This window comes from Lissotriton helveticus, chromosome 2_1 (assembly GCF_964261635.1).
Source record: "Lissotriton helveticus chromosome 2_1, aLisHel1.1, whole genome shotgun sequence".
NCBI lineage: Eukaryota > Metazoa > Chordata > Amphibia > Caudata > Salamandridae > Lissotriton > Lissotriton helveticus.
In genome coordinates, this window is record NC_136059.1 from 58,737,652 (window position 1) to 58,755,128 (window position 17,477).

General features: G+C 43.7%; 1 protein-coding gene across 1 annotated transcript in view; it reads left to right on the top strand.

The window, feature by feature from the left end:
* LOC144817706 (uncharacterized) overlaps positions 1-17,477 on the top strand; it is a 221,200-nt gene that overhangs the window by 173,418 nt on the left and 30,305 nt on the right. The window contains exon 6 of the mRNA XM_078674467.1: positions 14,034-14,194. Coding sequence (XP_078530593.1) covers positions 14,034-14,165 — 132 coding nt within the window. The 3' untranslated portion in view covers positions 14,166-14,194. The remainder of the gene's footprint in view (positions 1-14,033; positions 14,195-17,477) is intronic.

Consider the following 17,477-nt stretch of genomic DNA (forward strand, 5'->3'; position numbering starts at 1 on the left):
TTGGGACTAGCGCAGCTTCATGGTCTTTGTGTATCGAAGTTGGTACATTAGCGAGGAAGGTATGAACATTGAGCTGGGGGTCAGGTACGGTCCAAACTGGAGAGAATGCTTTTGACCGATCATGGTCGGTGGAGTACATTGGCCTGGTAGGTGGTGTGGAGAAGGGGATGAGGGCAGAGGGATCTATCAATGAAGGCAATGAGAGTAGGTCGCAAGGGGCTCTCTCCGATCGAGGAACGATAGAGTCTAACTAGCGAGCTATACAGCAAAAAAGAAAAAAAAAATCTCTCTCCATCTGAGTTAGAGGTATAGGGGGTTGGGACCCGTCTGCAGGGGACAGAGTTGCTCTTTGATCATCTAAAGGCAAAGAGTGATTTAGATAAAGTGAGGGCCTCCCAGAAGTGGTAGGGGGAGGACTGGTCATGTCCGAGTAATGGTAGGGTTAGTGTGGGTGTCACTGGATTTTGCCAAAGCCGCGTTTTTGATTAACAGGAAGATATTGGCTATCTTAATTAGGTTAAGATTGGAAGCTTGGATTAGGATGATGCCACTGTTGTAGCGGGAGATAGTGCCACTTGCTTTGAGAGTGGCTGAAGGCGCAGTTGTTAATTTGAGACCATGTGTGTTTTCCTGTTAGCTGATATTCGGAGCATAGAGTAAAAGGCTTTTCGTCAACATGCTCTTTTCCTGGTGTAGAAAATAAGGTCATTAACTCTACTTCTATTGTTAGCACAAGAGTAGTTGTCAGAGATTAAAGTTTTGGGCTTAGACCTAAATATGTGATGCTTGTGTTTTTTGGCGGCATATTTAGATAGGTTAGATGGGTAGTTGATAATGAATGCATTGGATCCTGAGAGATCAGGACTTAGCTCCATTTTGAGTAGAGAGTCCTGGTAGAGGGAGTGACCCTTGACTGGGTTGAGGTAGGTGAGAGCCTGTTTTTGCATTCACAAGTTGGAGGCTAGATTATCCAATGGGGGACCTAGGGGTAGGCGGAGTCAGTTTGCAGCACTCTGATGGCTAGACTAATCAGAAACTGGTAGAGTATAGAAAAGTCCTCAGCTTGGTGTAAAGGAGTAGTGGTTGCCTTTGATTTCAGTATTACAGCCTTAACAGGCTGCGATAATGCTTACTGAGATGAAGGAAGGTCTGAAAACCAGGCGCCATTTTAGGGACAGGCATTGATAACATGAAAATCACTGTGGTGAAGACCACAGCCTTACAATGAAGTGCTCCTGTAAGTCAATAGGTTTCTCAACGGCAATAAATAGAGACAATCAAGAAGCTGGTTTGAAACTCAATATACAACTCAATAAGGATGCTAGGATCTGAAATCGGGCGCCATCTTAGGATCAGGCTCAGCAGACATGATCGTCATTGTGCAAGAGTGATCGGTCGTGCAAAAAAAAATCCACTTATAAGTAGTATTAGGCACCGCCCCAGAAGGATTAGTGCGAGTAATAGGGTTTCAGCATGCGGCCCGCAAGGGAAGGTGAAAAATGCTCACAGTACTTCGCGAGCGGACGCCATCTTAGGGTCAGGCCGCTTAAGAACTAACGAGAGCAGGAAACAACAGTCCATAAAGCAGGGTTGCAGCCGAAATAATGTACCTTTGTGAAGAAAAGTGAGGTCAAGTTGCCTGTCAATAGCTGGTACATGGAAAGGCACTCTTTTTCATTACTGCTTCCACGGTACCGCCATTTCTTGAAGATGTTATTCCGGTAGGGTTACGGGCAGCAATTGTGCTTTTCTAGTGGAACAGATTGTGCGCTGAAGGCATTGCATTCACTTCACCTGCATGTTAAGGGAGACACTTATTTGCTTTCCTTCTCCCAGGGGTGTAACACAGGTTCCTGCAGCCCCTGCGGTGCAGGGCCCCCTATCCCTTGAAGGGGGGGTCCACTCATCCAAGTGGGATATGGGAGACTCGTACATGCTGCTGGGCTGGGGGCATCATGTTTTGTTCTTCCACTGCTCCCTTGTTCACGATAATGTAACTGCAGAGCACACATTGGGAGGGTTAATGTTGTTCTTATTCTCAGCCAATCATTTCTGCTGCGGAAGCAGTTAGCATCTCACCCTATTAACCACAATCTTATGGATGATGCAGCCGATTCACAGCCTTTCTAAAAGTGTCATAAAATGTATAAAAACTTCTTTCAAACTCATTTCTTCTGATACCCATTAGAACTCTTTCCCTTGCTTAAATTCACATTCAAGTTCAGTATTCTTTTTTTTTTTTACTTTCCCGGTTTGCAAAGAAAAATCAAAAACAAAAACTTTACCTTGACTGTGATTTCAAGTCAGGAAAAGAGTTGCAGTGAATATGGGTTAGAAAGAAATAGAATCCAGCAGACGGTGGAAACAACCCTCCTGCAGCCGGCATTAAACTGCCAACTACACAACAGGGTAAGCACATGCACCTTTACTGTTCTTATAAAGAGCAAACCAGGCGCTACAGATGCAGCACTTTAAACTGAATTGTGAAAAAAGATTGTTCGAGTCTGGTCTCCATTCTTCACTCGCATGTTCTCTCTGCTGCTTCTTTACCATAAATCTCACTACCTCCTCGTCTGCATATATCCATCCCATTACTTACTTCGACATTGATCAGACAGTGCCTTCCACAGTACCCTTCTCAAGCGTGGTTTTTCATTCTATTTATTTAAGTGACCCGCCTCTTTACTATGTAACAAGAAGCCAGTCTTCCTTCTTACTGTTTGTCTAAGGTTTGTTCGCATCCGGGTGCATGCTTTCCTCTGGAAGTACATTGCAGAGGTCATGCTATTCTTACAGTTGTATGCATCAGCAGCGTGAAGTACTGGGTTTTTCAGAACCCAGCGGTGCCAGGGACACACCCTATGACTTCGAGTCATTCCTGTTTCAGACTAAAGAAACACAGAGTCTTCTAGGTGAAGTCAAAGATCGTATTTATTGGCTGCAGCCGTAACAGGTATCCTAGAAGTACAACACGGTGTATATTCTCAGGAGACTGCTCGGACTTACAAAGCTAGCCTTCTCTTTTTATACAAAATATTACGCTTTAGGCAAACATTCCTTGTTTTTACAGTTGACCATTCACATATTTTCACTACAAAGAAAAAGCAGAGTCATGATGACAAGCCCATATTTCAGTTTGTCCAGCCCACAATCAATTATCTGGCAAGGCCCAGTATTTCCATCAGATATCGACGAACCCCCAATAAAAACGGGCACCTCCTCCTCGTAATGCAAGTCATAAAGGAAGAAACAGAGGCAGGTGTGTGTAAGATTAGGAAGGGTTTGTGTGTGATGAAAGGTTTATGGCATGTTGTGCCTTGATACTATCTCGTTCGGCCACTGGGAGAGGAACTGACCGAACAGGTTTGGCCTTGGGCAGTGGAGTCAGCTTGCCCAGGTCGTGTAGAAGTCAGCAAAGGTGTACGTGTCCCTCAGACTCGTTTTGGCCTTAGTCACCGGCCTATGTGAGGGCAATCACAAAATGGCTGCCGTTCACAAAATGGAACCCAAGGGTTCAGGACGAAAACTACGTTTTCAGGGTGAAATCGTCACTCGAATATGACGAGAATGCTTGTGCATAGTATACTAGCCATTCTCCGTCTGCTGATATCAAAATCGTCATGATACCACAATGTTTATAACACAGGTCCAGAATTTTAAGTACTACAGACCCTCCTTTTGCCCTTACATAGGCAATAACCTATACTCACGCTAATCTGAGTCCAGGTCTATATTCATAAAGTCATTGAGATGTTGCTGTAGCATCATCCTATTACTTAGCTCATCCCTCAATACAGGTTTCCTTACACATGATGTAGCAGAGAGGCCACATATAGCAGGAGCACACTGTGCGCACAGACAGAACAGGAAAAGAATGGCTAAGATCATCCCAATGACCATCAGAATCTTCCATCCCCAGGCGGATAACAGTTCCCAGAACCACCCCGTCAACGACCAATCTCCTTAATCCACATGAATAGATTCAGAGATCTTATGTAGTTTGGAGATGGCCTGGTACACTGTTGAAGCGTTATCTGGAATGAAAACACAGCAACTCGATTGGATCACTCTACATACCCCACCCCGGTCTGCAAGAATGACATCTAATGCAACTCTGTTCTGAAGAGTCATAAGACGATCCGACTGGAGCTCAGCAGTCAAGTTACTAAGGGCACCGGAAGTTTCAACTACGGTGGATTCAACCACTCTCGTCAATTGCCTTATGTTCCTGCTGTTAACCATGGGTCCCCAAAACGGCAGAAAACCCTTCACGAAGTCTCCAAATTCTTGTCCTGCAGTGTCTTCCTTACTGAAGACACCTCTAACTATCCTTGTCTTATGGTAATCTGCCGCAGCTGTGTAAGTGGGAGGCAACAGGAACGAAACAAAACATGTTCCCGAGAAATCAGGGGGCAACCATGTATAGGCTCTATCATGACAGATGAAATAAGTACCCTTAGCTGCTAGGAACCAAGGGGAAGTCTGGGACGCAAAAACATATGTTTCAGTGCAGACGCTCTTCCCTAACTGAGCTCTGGGATTCTTGCCAGTACCTTGCAGACATAGGTGACCCTGATGGGGTACAATCCAAATCTGGGAGGATCTCTCAGCTTGCTGTTTCTCACTCAGAGTAACTCCATATCCGGTCACGTTCCATCCAATATATACTAGTGTCTCATCTCTCGGGATAGTCTCATAGGAAATATCTTCCCTAATCATATCTACTATACCCTTAACTAGAGCACTATTCTTAGGATTATCTTTCACAGAACATAGGGGGTAGACTTCATGTGCGTAGATGAACATTGTTCTGTATGCCCACACAGAACCATTATGGCTGAAAGGCAGGACCAGATAAGGGATACCTTTATCCGTTGTGTGAGGCATAAGACCGCACACCCAGCAGTTAGTCGTGTTCATTACTAGTTGGTGTTGGTGCAAAAGCTGAACGAAGGAGTTATTAATAAACTCTAATCTCCTAGCGGATTCATGTTCAGGAAGAGGTTGAAAAGAATGTGAGGAAACAGTAGAAGGAGGAGGTATGGGCGATGTAGTGGGTGCAATGTCACTCGAAAAGAGAATAAAATATATCCTATTAAAAACATCATTACACTGAACAACATAAAAATGCACAATATCAAAAAGCGTTTCTTGTTCATCATTCTACATATTCTGGCTTTAAAGTTCATTGTTTTGGCAGGTCTCTCCATCTCGAAAAACTCCATCCTCTCTAAATGCTGCTCGCGATGGTAGGGTGTTCTATGCTAAGGAATGCTTCTGTCAGTCCAGGGCAACTCCCTTAGACCAACCAGAACTGTCGACCTAACGTCTTCAGCTGCACCCCAAAGACTTGGGCAACCGGATGGTGGTTCGAAAAACAAAAATAAAAAAGTTTCTCAGATGAGAGAGCTGCACTTTCAAAACTTGGCAAAAGAAAAGGAAAATGTTATTAGTCCATAGTTCTCGGTCTCAGATTATAGCGTTTCTTCCCAGGTACTGTCTGGTCCTGAAACAGGAGTTCAGGCTCTGTAGTGTCCAATCGAATTGACGGCGGCACAACTTCTTGCAAGAGATTGTCACTTTCTTTTTCAGAAATTGTTCCTTTTATACGTGCATCACTGAAAGGCAGAAAACGAGGCACGGTCTCTGTCTCTGAGTCTGCGACACCCTCCTGGACCCACTGGTCGTACGGCAGAGGCAAAGGGACCCTCTTGCAATGAGCCCCATGGATCCAGTGCTTCTTTCCTTCAACCCAAACGGCTGATCTCGTTGAGAGAAGAACTAGATGGGGCCGGTCCACCGGGGCTGGTCATTCTTTGTCCGTTGAAAATTCTTGACCAGCACCCAGGATCCAGGATCGATCAGATGTCCTGGAGCTTCAGAGACCTGTGGCAGAGTATCGTGAACCTGTTGGTGTAAAACACGCAATTTAGCCGTCAATTCATACAAGTAATCAAGCAGTACAGGGTGTTCGATCTCACTGAATTTTGTCGGACTTGGCACTCCCCATATGTTGGCCGCGCGGCCGAACACAATCTCGTACTCGCGAAAGCACAGTCATTCTTGTTGATAAGAGTGCTAAAGGCAGAGCGTCAGGCCATTTAAGACCAGAGCTCGCTTGAATTTTGGCCAGTTTTAGTTTTAGCGTGCCATTATAGCATTCTACTAGTCCAGCTGATTGGGGGTGATTTGCAGCGTGGAATTTTTGCTGGATACCTAGCCCTTTGCATACTTTCTTGATCACTCGACCCACAAATTCACTTCCATTGTCACTCCAGACCATTCTCGGCATTCCAAATCTAGTGAAAAACTCTTTCACAAGGGCTTTAGCTGTGGATAAGGCAGTGTTGTCTTTCAGGGGATATGCTTCGACCCATCTCGAAAAGGCACAAACAACGAGTACGTATTTCAGATTGTTGCACCTTTCCATGTGGATGAAATCTAGCTGCAAAACCTCGAAAGGATACGTTGGAGGCGCAAAATGACCAGCTGGAGTTGGGGTTCCCCTTCCAGGATTGTATTTCAGACACACCATGCAATTTTTGACCACATTCTCTGCACACTTAGGAATTCCAGCGTTTTGCCATACTGGAGCCAACAACTTATAAATCCCTTTCACACTGATATGAGCCATTCCATGGGCCATTGTAACCACTGCAAGCACATACGCATCGGGTAACAACCATCTCTGATGTTCTGACAATTCAACCCAACAACCATTTGCATCCATTTTACCCGTACTCTCTCTCCACACACTCAACTCTTTCTCTGTAGCTTCAGCTTGAATAGACTTCACACTCTCTATCGTGTCTTCACACATTCCAACGTCACCAACCCATCTTACAGGGCCTGCAACATACATTCGACTCATCACATTCCTTGCTGTTTCTTTTGCGATTTCATCAGCAAATGCATTTCCACGACCAACATCATCAGTCACCTTCTTGTGTGCACTGCATTTTACAATCGCAATTTGCAAGGGCAAAGTAAGTGACTCGAGAAGCTCATTCACCAACTGACCATGCTGTATCTTGGCTCCATGCGAAGTCAGGAACCCACGTTCTTTCCACAATCGTCCAAAACTGTGAGCCACACCAAATGCATACTGGCTGTCGGTATATATGGTCACTTTCATTCCTTTCGACAACACACATGCTCTCGTAAGTGCAATCAACTCTGCTGCTTGAGCTGAATTATGTGGGATACGTGCAGCTTCAACAATCGTATGCAAAGTCGTGACAGCTAATGCTGCAGTCGTATCACCATTCGGAAGCTTGAAGCATGAACCATCCACCCACAAGGAACCATCACACTTCACAAGAGGAGTGTCCTGAAGATCTACTCTCCCTTTCGTTTCTTCTTCTGTCCTGAGAAAACAATCATGTTGTTCAGAAGCATCTGTCTCTGCTAAAATTGGCAACAACGTAACTGGATTCAGCGTGTTGCATCTTTTTATGTGTACATGACTCGCAAACAGTGTCAACTCATTACCTGACAATCGAGCACTAGTTAAGTGCTGTGTCTTGGTCTTGTTTAACAACGTGTCCACTGCATGTGGAACCATCACAATCAATGTATTATTCATCACTAAACCAGCAGATTGTCGAATAGAAACAGCTGCTGCCGCTGTGGCTCTTAAGCAACTCGGCAATGCTTTAGCTACCAGGTCCAAAATCGACGAAAAATACACGCATGGACGCTGCCTGTTCCCGAACAACTGTGTCAACACTGACAATGCACAACCTTCTTTCTCATGGACATACAATGTAAAGGGCTTACTGTAGTCGGGGTACCCAACACAGGAGCCAAACATAATGCATTGCACAATTCAGAAAAACTTTTCTGACACTCTTCAGACCATGGAAGGGGATTCGGTGTATCTTTACTAGTTAATGCCACCAAAGGTTGGGCCAATAAAGAAAAATTCGGTATCCATTGTCTGCAATATGATGTAATGCCCAAGAAAGCACGCACTTCTCTCTGTGTTCTTGGCACACTCAATTTCGCAATTGCCTGAATTCTTTCTGGGGTCAGTTTCCTTCCCTCCTTCGATAAGAGATGACCTAAGTAGGTCACTTCTTGTCGACAATATTGCAATTTGGAAAGGGATACTTTGTGGTGCAACTCAGACAAATGACGTAACAATGACAACGTTTCTTCTTTACAGATTTCCTCAGTATCTGCAGCAACAAGCAGATCATCAACGTACTGAATAAGGGTAGCACCATCAGGTAAAACAATCGTATCAAGCTGTGTTTTTAAAGCCTGACTATATATCGATGGACTTTCACAGTAGCCCTGGGAGCGCGTTTGAAGCGGAAGCTTCGGCCTCCTAAACTGAAGCCAAAAATATCCCTACTCTCTTCGGCAATCGGGATGCTGAAGAAAGCATTCTTCAAGTCAATCACGGAGAACAAAGTGGCGGAAGCTGGAATCATAGTTAATAGGCAGTGATATCAGGAACAACTGGAAATTGTGGCACAACGATTTTGTTGACCTCTCTAAGATCAATCACAAACCTGTAAACAGGTGGCTGAGAAGGATCAGTACGCTTCAAAACAGGCAAAACAGGACTATTGCAAACGTTACCTCTTGTCTCTTCAATTACATCTTTTTCAATCAAATCGTAAATGATCGCTAGCAATGCTTTTTCACCTTCACTAGAGATCTTGTATTGGGGAATGCATGGCATTTTAACAGTGGCTTTCAATGTCACAACATATGGCGGTATTTCCAAATGACCCACATCATTGGGACCAGTAGCCCAAAGAATATCAGGAAGAAACGACAATTCTGTCGGAAGTTTATCCTTCGACAAATACATTGTAGAAACCACTTTCTTACCCAGTGTGAGTTGTACTCCCGAAGGAGAACAGTACAAAGTCGCATACAATCTTTTCACAGATCCAATCCTAACAAGTTTTCACCACAACCTGTTGTTAGAATAAGGGGTGCTTCGAATTCACAAGGTCCAACAGAAAGGGACATAGGACTAGAAATCGGGTTTCTAACCGGGGCGCCAGAAAAACCTACTGAAACATTCATTTCGCCAGACAAAGGTGCGCCAGGGAGTTTAGAGTGCATAATAGAACTCTTTGTAGCACCAGTATCCAACAGAAAAAGCTCTGACACACCTGATGTAATCACCTCAACGTAAGGTCCACTCTGATCTACTGGATCTGAAACAACTCCCTCTCTTTGTCTGTGGCTGTCCTAGCAATCATTACCTTCCATATTCTCATCTTCTGCATAGTAGTCATCAGCATAGTACTGAGCTGTCCTACCAGATGCGTTATTCTGCTGATCAAAACTATTCATTGAATTTTGAGGTGGAAAGGAATGCGCGTTCTGGGGGAAATTTCCACGTCCTCTACCTCTAGGAGCTCGTTGAACACCTCGACCTCTTGCACCAGGAGCACCATTCATACGCTGTAACAAAATAGGACAACTATACTTGAAGTGACCCTCTTCTTTACAATATGAACATTGATTGGGTACTACAGGAACACGCTGTTGAGGATACTCAAATTTTTGCGAATTCCTCTGAAACTGTTGAGGTTGCTGATAGTTACTCTGACCACCACGTGGCGGATACGCCTGCTGTAAAAGAACCTTCATTTTTAACTCTTTAGTTTTCTTGTCTGCTCTATCCTTCTCATCTTTATCTCGATTTTCATAGTACTGTGCAGTAGCCAATATCGGTGCTGAAGAGGAAACGGCCCAGGAACTTTCTGAATCTTTTAATTTCTTACACAACTCGGGAAGCAAATTGTGCACGAACTTGTCAACGAACAACAGTTGCCCACCTTCTGTACTCATATCTTGACCACTGTGGTCGATAAACGGTTCTTGAAACCTGGTGAAGAAATCAGACACTGTTTCATCTTTCTTCTGCTTACACGCAGACAATTTATCCCAATTCACACGCATCGCAGGCATTAAAGTTTTCATGTAATTAATGATCCTACCAGGAAGGTCTGCTACTAAAGGCTCGGGTTTAGCACCACCAACTTGTCGGCCATCTGCAGCACTAATATTAGCCCATGAGTCACCTAACTCTTGATCATGATCCGCATGACGAATCTTTCCCCATAAAGGCTGTGGAACAACATTTCCAAACAACATGTCTACATCAGCTAAATTCATAATGCATAAGCCTGCAGTCTGTGACAATTCCTTGTAATACCCTGCAGGATTTTTACGGGGATCAAGCAATGTCTGCTTAAGGGCCAAAACTTCAGCTCGCTTCCAAGGAACATGTACCCACACACGCTGAAAGTGTGCTGGAATAGCTCGGGGGTTGTTATTCAGACCAGCCGCTACTTCTTCCTTCCATACTGGAGGTAGTTCTCTCATGGGATATTGTCTCGCCTTCCTCTTAACAGAAAAATCAGGCTCAAACAACTGTTGAGAAATAGTTCCACTCCTAAATGATAACAATGTCGCAACTGCTTTCTTAACGTCGGCACCCACAATCGTGCCCTTTGCAAACTTGAACCGGACATGACACAACTCAGGCGGATTGTATTCCAAATCATTTTCCTCCAATTCTTCGCAAAGAAAAACACACATTTTCTCAAAAACGTATCTCTGTTTTGGTGCTTCCCACTGATGGAAGACATCCATAACAGACTCTAGCTCATATCTCGTCGGGTCGGTAACCCATTTATGTGCCAAATAATCCAATGTTTCCTGCTCTCTAGAGTCAGGCAATTGACTGTCAATTGACTTTGCGTGCTGAGACAGGGGTCATACTTGATGCCCCAAATAGAGGATATAGGAGACTAGCGACAGTGTCAGTCATTCTCTGTCGAACAGAAGGAGAAGTCGACGAGAGAACGGGAGGAAAAACAGGGTGAGGCAAGGCAGGCGCAGATGCAGAAGCAGATGCGGTATCAGGAGGAATACCAGAAAAGGTAGTCGATGTAGTAGGCAAGATCGTAGGAAGTATAGATAGAGCAGGTAGCAAAGTCGCCGGCCCTTGAGGAGGCTGCGCCATAGGAGTAGGAGCCAACTGAAGTGGAGCTGGCGGCTGTGGAAGAACTTGAGGTGCAACAATTGGAGGTTGCACGACTAAAGGTTGCGGAGGTGCTGTAGCACTCTGCGCATAAGGGGGTGGCAAACTCAATAAGTGTGACATTAGGGGGTCTTTTTCAAGTTCTTTTGCTGCATCTTGCTGAAGAGGCGGCAAAACTGGATAACATTTATCAATCCCCATTTTACGTTGCCTGTGCAACTTCTCACTTGCCTGTTCTTCTTCATTATCTTTAAACTGAGTAGCAGCTTGCATTATCGGGATACCCCTTTCTCTCTTATTTCTCTTTGCTAATTTAATTTCTTTCTGTTTGGCTTCCTTACGCCATAAGGAGAAAGAGTCAAACATCGCCGGCCGGGATTTCTTTTTAAAGAGTCTAACCTCCAGATTATCTAAGATTTCCGTGTCAAAGCTACCATATTGGGGCCATTTTAAAACACCATCCTTTCTGGTGTACCGGATCCATACTTCATTATATGTGATGGGGCCTACGCCATGTTTCACATAAAGTTCATAAGTTGGAGTTCCAATCGGAGGAACCGGACACGAGTCCTCCAATCGGGAATCCCTATTACAACCAAGACAAAACAAATTTCCAAGTCTGCTAAGACCAGGCATCTTCGCTCACTAGTCGAGCTTCAAACTTCAAAGGATTATCGAATACGATAGTCTTGTGAATACACGAGTCCCTCGGCTTTGGTACTTGCAAGTTCCAAATCAAAGACTCCAAGGGATTCCCAAAACTAAGGACTGGGAGACTCTCCACTTATACTTAACTGAGGTATCAATGACGTCACCAGAAGACTCGTCTATCGTTTCGCTCTACCAATCATCAAGGGTCCAAAACAGGGCGATAGTCAGGGCAGCAGTCCTTCGTAGCCGTTGGGAAGCGGGGAACCTTGCAGCAAAGACTTTCGGACCACGTCGACATGCAGGGATCGATGAAGTGGCGGCCTTCCTCCAGAATTTTCACACGAAGCTCCTCACGAACCTCTGGCTTGGACCGGTACCGCTGATATCGCCCCACATTGGGCGCCAACTGAAGTACTGGGTTTTTCAGAACCCAGCGGTGCCAGGGACACACCCTATGACTTCGAGTCCTTCCTGTTTCAGACTACAGAAACACAGAGTCTTCTAGGTGAAGTCAAAGATCGTATTTATTGGCTGCAGCCGTAACAGGTATCCTAGAAGTACAACACGGTGTATATTCTCAGGAGACTGCTCGAACTTACAAAGCCAGCCTTCTCTTTTTATACAAAATATTACGCTTTAGGCAAACATTCCTTGTTTTTACAGTTGACCATTCACATATTTTCACTACAAAGAAAAAGCAGAGTCATGATGACAAGCCCATATTTCAGTTTGTCCAGCCCACAATCAATTATCCGGCAAGGCCAAGTATTTCCATCAGATATCGACGAAACCCCAATAAAAACGGGCACCTCCTCCTCGTAAAGCAAGTCATGAAGGAAGAAACAGAGGCAGGTGTGTGTAAGATTAGGAAGGGTTTGTGTGTGATGAAAGGTTTATGGCATGTTGTGCCTTGATACTATCTCGTTCGGCCACTGGGAGAGGAACTGACCGAACAGGCTTGGCCTTGGGCAGTGGAGTCAGATTGCCCAGGTCGTGTAGAAGTCAGCAAAGGTGTACGTGTCCTTCAGACTTGTTTTGGCCTTAGTCACCGGCCTATGTGAGGGCAATCACAAAATGGCTGCCGTTCACAGGGTGAAATCGTCACTCGAATATGACGAGAATGCTTGTGCATAGTATACTAGCCATTCTCGGTCTGCTGATATCAAAATCGTCATGATACGACGATGTTTATAACACAGGTCCAGAATTTTATGTACTACAAGCGGGCTAGCAGCGTCACGGCATTGGATTCATTTTGAATTTGGCATAGGTAGAAGTGTTACTCAGCAAATGCGTGGTAAAGGCATGGGTGGTAATTCTCTGAGTGGTAATAACATCCATCCATTGGAGGGGTGTTGTCCCGCACGAGGTAGAAGTGGTACTCAGCAAATGCGTGGTAAAGGCATGCGTGGTATTTCCCTGCTTAGTAATAACATACATCCATCAGAGGGCTGTTGGCCCGCACTACGGAGCAGCGGGCTAGCAAAATCACAGTGTCAGACTTGTTAGATTGGTTTTCAGCGCAGCAATAGTATTTTTAATAAAGTAGAATTGTTGCTCAGCAAGTTTTATAGGAGTATTTGAAATCATCTGTTTTCTTTATTTTATTCTGGAGCTAAAGAAACTGGCATTACTTTTATCCAAATGATTTCGGTACAACAAGTATGTTTATTCCTTGCTCAATGATTAGATGGGAGTTTGTTGCAACAAGTACATGTTTAAAAACTAGTCTGGCAGGTATGGTTTTGGAAGATTGGGTGACATGGTATACAGTAATACCTGATGCGGGTGAATATTGTTTTTTTTTTTTGGTGCTCCCCCACTAGCCCACGTTGTTCTCACTAGACCTTATGTGAGTTGCGGTGCTGTCAAGGGTAGGGAGATTCACCCTTCCCCCTATACAACCTGTGATCCATTTTCCATTTTCATCTGAGCTTTTCTGGGAGTGCCATGATCCTACCCTTGAGAATCTTGTTGAAACTTTCAACAACCCCATTGCACTATGGATGGTAGGATGTGGTAAACTTGTAGTTTACTCCGCAATCTTTCCACATGGCAGTAATGTAACTAGACTTTAAGGTTGTACCTCTGTCTGTTAAGACCTCCTTAGGGAACCCCACTATGGCAAAGACTCCTAGCAGGGTCCTGGCCGCTATAGGAGCTGTAGTGGTCTTAAGGGAAATAGCCTCTGGAAACCCAGTGGCATGATCTAATTAGGTACTCCGACTTTAAATCTAAGACAGACATTATACTCATGTCTGCAACCTGCCCCTATCAGTGGAGTGATTACATTGAGTATTTTTGTTGGTGTCCAGTATTAGACACCGTTTGACTCTTGTGTATGTTTTGTTCCAACTCCTGACAGGTCTCCGAGCACCAGGACAAATATGAGACACTTGTGAAGAGGCAGCTGGACTTTGAGAAGGTGTACACCACCCCCGGAAAGTACACAATCCAGGCAGCAGGGACCTCAGTACCAACCCCGGCTAAAAAATAGTCTTCACACAGAACAGACATGGACTTCAGGTGGGTGATATGAAACAAGAACATCATGTGGCAGCATTGACACCCACTTACCTTTGGTACAGTTTTGCCCTACAGACCTCCAGGGAGGTGATTGTTTTCTGGCCCGTGATCATCCAACAACTTTTATTACAGATTTTTTATCACAGAACCTTTGAAAATGAGCTCACAAATAAATATACTTTTGTCTTTAAATGCACTATTTGAAGACCGATGTTAGTGGTTCACTGTGCTCTGAAATCCTCAGGTTGGCACACTTTCAACCAAAACTGTTTCATTCTCAAGCAAAAACCTCCACCTTGGTTCCATTAGCATTGCTCAGAGGGTGACATGGGTGACACAGACTGGCACAGATGATGTATAGACACTGGCATGGGTGACACTGACTGGCACATATGATGTAAAGACACTGGTATGGGTGACACAGACTGGCACAGATGATGTATAGGCACTGGTATGGGTGACACAGACTGGCACATGATGTACAGACACTGGCATAGGTGATTCAAATAATTTTTAGACACGGCCTCGGGTGACGCAGACTGGCAGAGATGATGTATAGACACTGGTATGGGTGACACAGCCTGGCACAAATGATGTATAGATACTGCATGGGTGACAAAAATAATATATAGACACTGGCATGGGAGACACAGACGGCTCAGATTATGTATAGACACTGGCATAGATGACACAGACTGCAAAAGATGATGTATAGACACTGGCTTGGGAGACACAGACTGCTACAGATGATGTATAGAGACTGGTATGGGTGACACAGACTGGCACAGATGATGTTTAAGTGAGCATAGTGCGTGCTACAACCTTGAGTTTTATTGGAAAATTATTTATGCTGTAGATTTTTTATATGTGCTCCTGTGGCAACGTGCCGGTCAAGGACGTTCAATTAAATGTAAGAGGCTGCACATCACTATGTAGATGTGTCCCCCTGGGCCCCATTTGTGTCCTCTGTTCTGAGGTTTCTATCCAATTTTAGAAAGGTTTTTATCCAATTCTTCTTAAGGAAAAATCAAAAGACGTGCTTCTGCTTAAGAAAGTTGTATTCACTTTTCTTTAAAGATTTCATCACTCTTATTTTCTTAGATGTCTCATTTGTAGTTCATTCCAAAGCATTTCGGGTTATAAACCCTTCATCGGGGACAAATCTGTAATAGCAACAATTCTGTGAGGAAACAATTCCATATGTTATGGATCGGTTAGCAGTGGTGTAGCATATTGACATGCATAGTTGTTGCGGTTATTGTCAGGGGGCGGGATCATGTCATTAGGATGGTGGTTTAATACGTGGTTTAAAGGTGGTGCCCTGTAATCCTCAACGCGACAATGTGAGTTTTTGGGTGTGAAATGGGAGACTTTTTTCCATGATTCGAGAAACACAATTAAAGTGAACGCTGCGGTAACGCAGTGATGCTGCCAAAATTAAAAGACACTTACGAGACACTGGGGGCTGCATTTTAGCAAATGTCACATTTCTGTAAAGATAAGACAACTAAGAGTCATGCTCTACATGGTGAACCGTTATAGCCGTTAAATTTGCTGTTAGTATCACTTACATGTTCGCGTCGGTTATGGATTATTCATTGTTCATGAGGCGAGTGAATTTGCGAATTTTTCTTTCGTTGACGTCCTGACAGTGCATTTTCAGCTGCTCATGGGTATCTTCTAAAACATTTGTCCAATCATCGGATGACATTGAATTGGTGAGTTCGTTGGTGACCGTGACTATTTCTTTAGATAATTCATCAAGGATGTCAGAGAGTTCTTCAATTATTAACAATATTAAGTTTAGCGTGCATTTATTAAGAATCGCATACCAGCTGTCTTTACATTTTTGGGCGTTCTTGCATAATGATAGTTTTAGGGGTATTCGAAGTCCCCTTGGTATTCTTTGTGCTCGATGGTATTTAATCAATGTACTGGCATGAAGGCGTTGGTTGATTTCGTGTCATTAAGCATCCACGCAAAGGATACCAAATCAGATTACATGTAACAGCAACATGAAAAATACTACCAATGTAATATATCTATTGAAATGCCCGTGCGGACATGTTTACATTGGAAAAACTTAACGTAAGATCAAAACCAGGATTATTGATCATAAATCTAATATCCGGACCAATAATATCAAAGCCACAGTCGGCATCCACTTTCAAGAACACCATCATAACATTAGCCAACTCAAATTCCTAATCTTAGAAACTGTCCAAAAAATGGAAGGACGAGATAACAACAAATATCTCCTCCAAAGAGAGAATTATTGGATAAGACGAATGGACTCCCTTTAGCCATAAGCAATGAATGACCGTATGGAATATCAATGTTATTTATAAAACGCTAGCTTACCCGTCGCGCGTTGCTGCGATCTCAGAAGAAATGAAATTCAAGGAAACTCGTTATGATAACATTACATTTACATTGTGTCATTGTTATTGAAACTTATTCATTTTCTTTTTGAAAACATATTTAAGTGTGGCTTGAGCAGTGCGTCCTCGATTGGCTTCCAATCTTGATTCTTGTTGCTATCCTGTTTCATTCGAGCGGGCTTGAGCATTGGGTAATTGATTGTTTTCCAATCTTGATTCTCGTCGCTTGTTCATTTGAGATGAACGGGCTTGAGCATTGCGTACTCGATCGGCTTCCGATCTTGATTCTCGTTGCTCGTTCATTTGAGAACTACGGGCTTGAGCAGTTTTTATTCGAACAGCTTCTAATCTTGCTTCACGTTGCTCGTCTGTTTCTGAAGCTCGTAATGCCTTTTTCTTTCGTGCTTCTGATGTAGATTGACCAATCGATTTCCGTTTGGGGGTCATAACTGTCGATGATGCTCTCAAATTCGCTGTCTGTTTCAGTATTCTATTGATTATAAGGGCCCTGGGGGGCCGATTTAAAAATAATTTTTTTTGACAGATACCTTCGCGGGAGTGTACTCAACAACTTGCCAAAGTTTCATGGCGATCGGATGAATGGTGTAGTAATGCATAAAGGACAAACAGACAGACAGATATACTTTCATTTTTATATATGTAGATTTGGTTTCTGTTGAACTTTAAGTGTTCACTTCCTGATAACCATAGTTCAAGCCTCATATATATTGAGCTTGTAAATATAATAAGAATGTTATGCAATTGTTTCACTTCTTATATAAACAGCTTTGACATGCGTGATACTGCACGTTTTATTAATATTTTTATTTTGCACCTTTATTTTGCACCTTTATTTTTTCCATTCACGACTATTCCCAACATGGCCGCCGCTTAGCCTACCA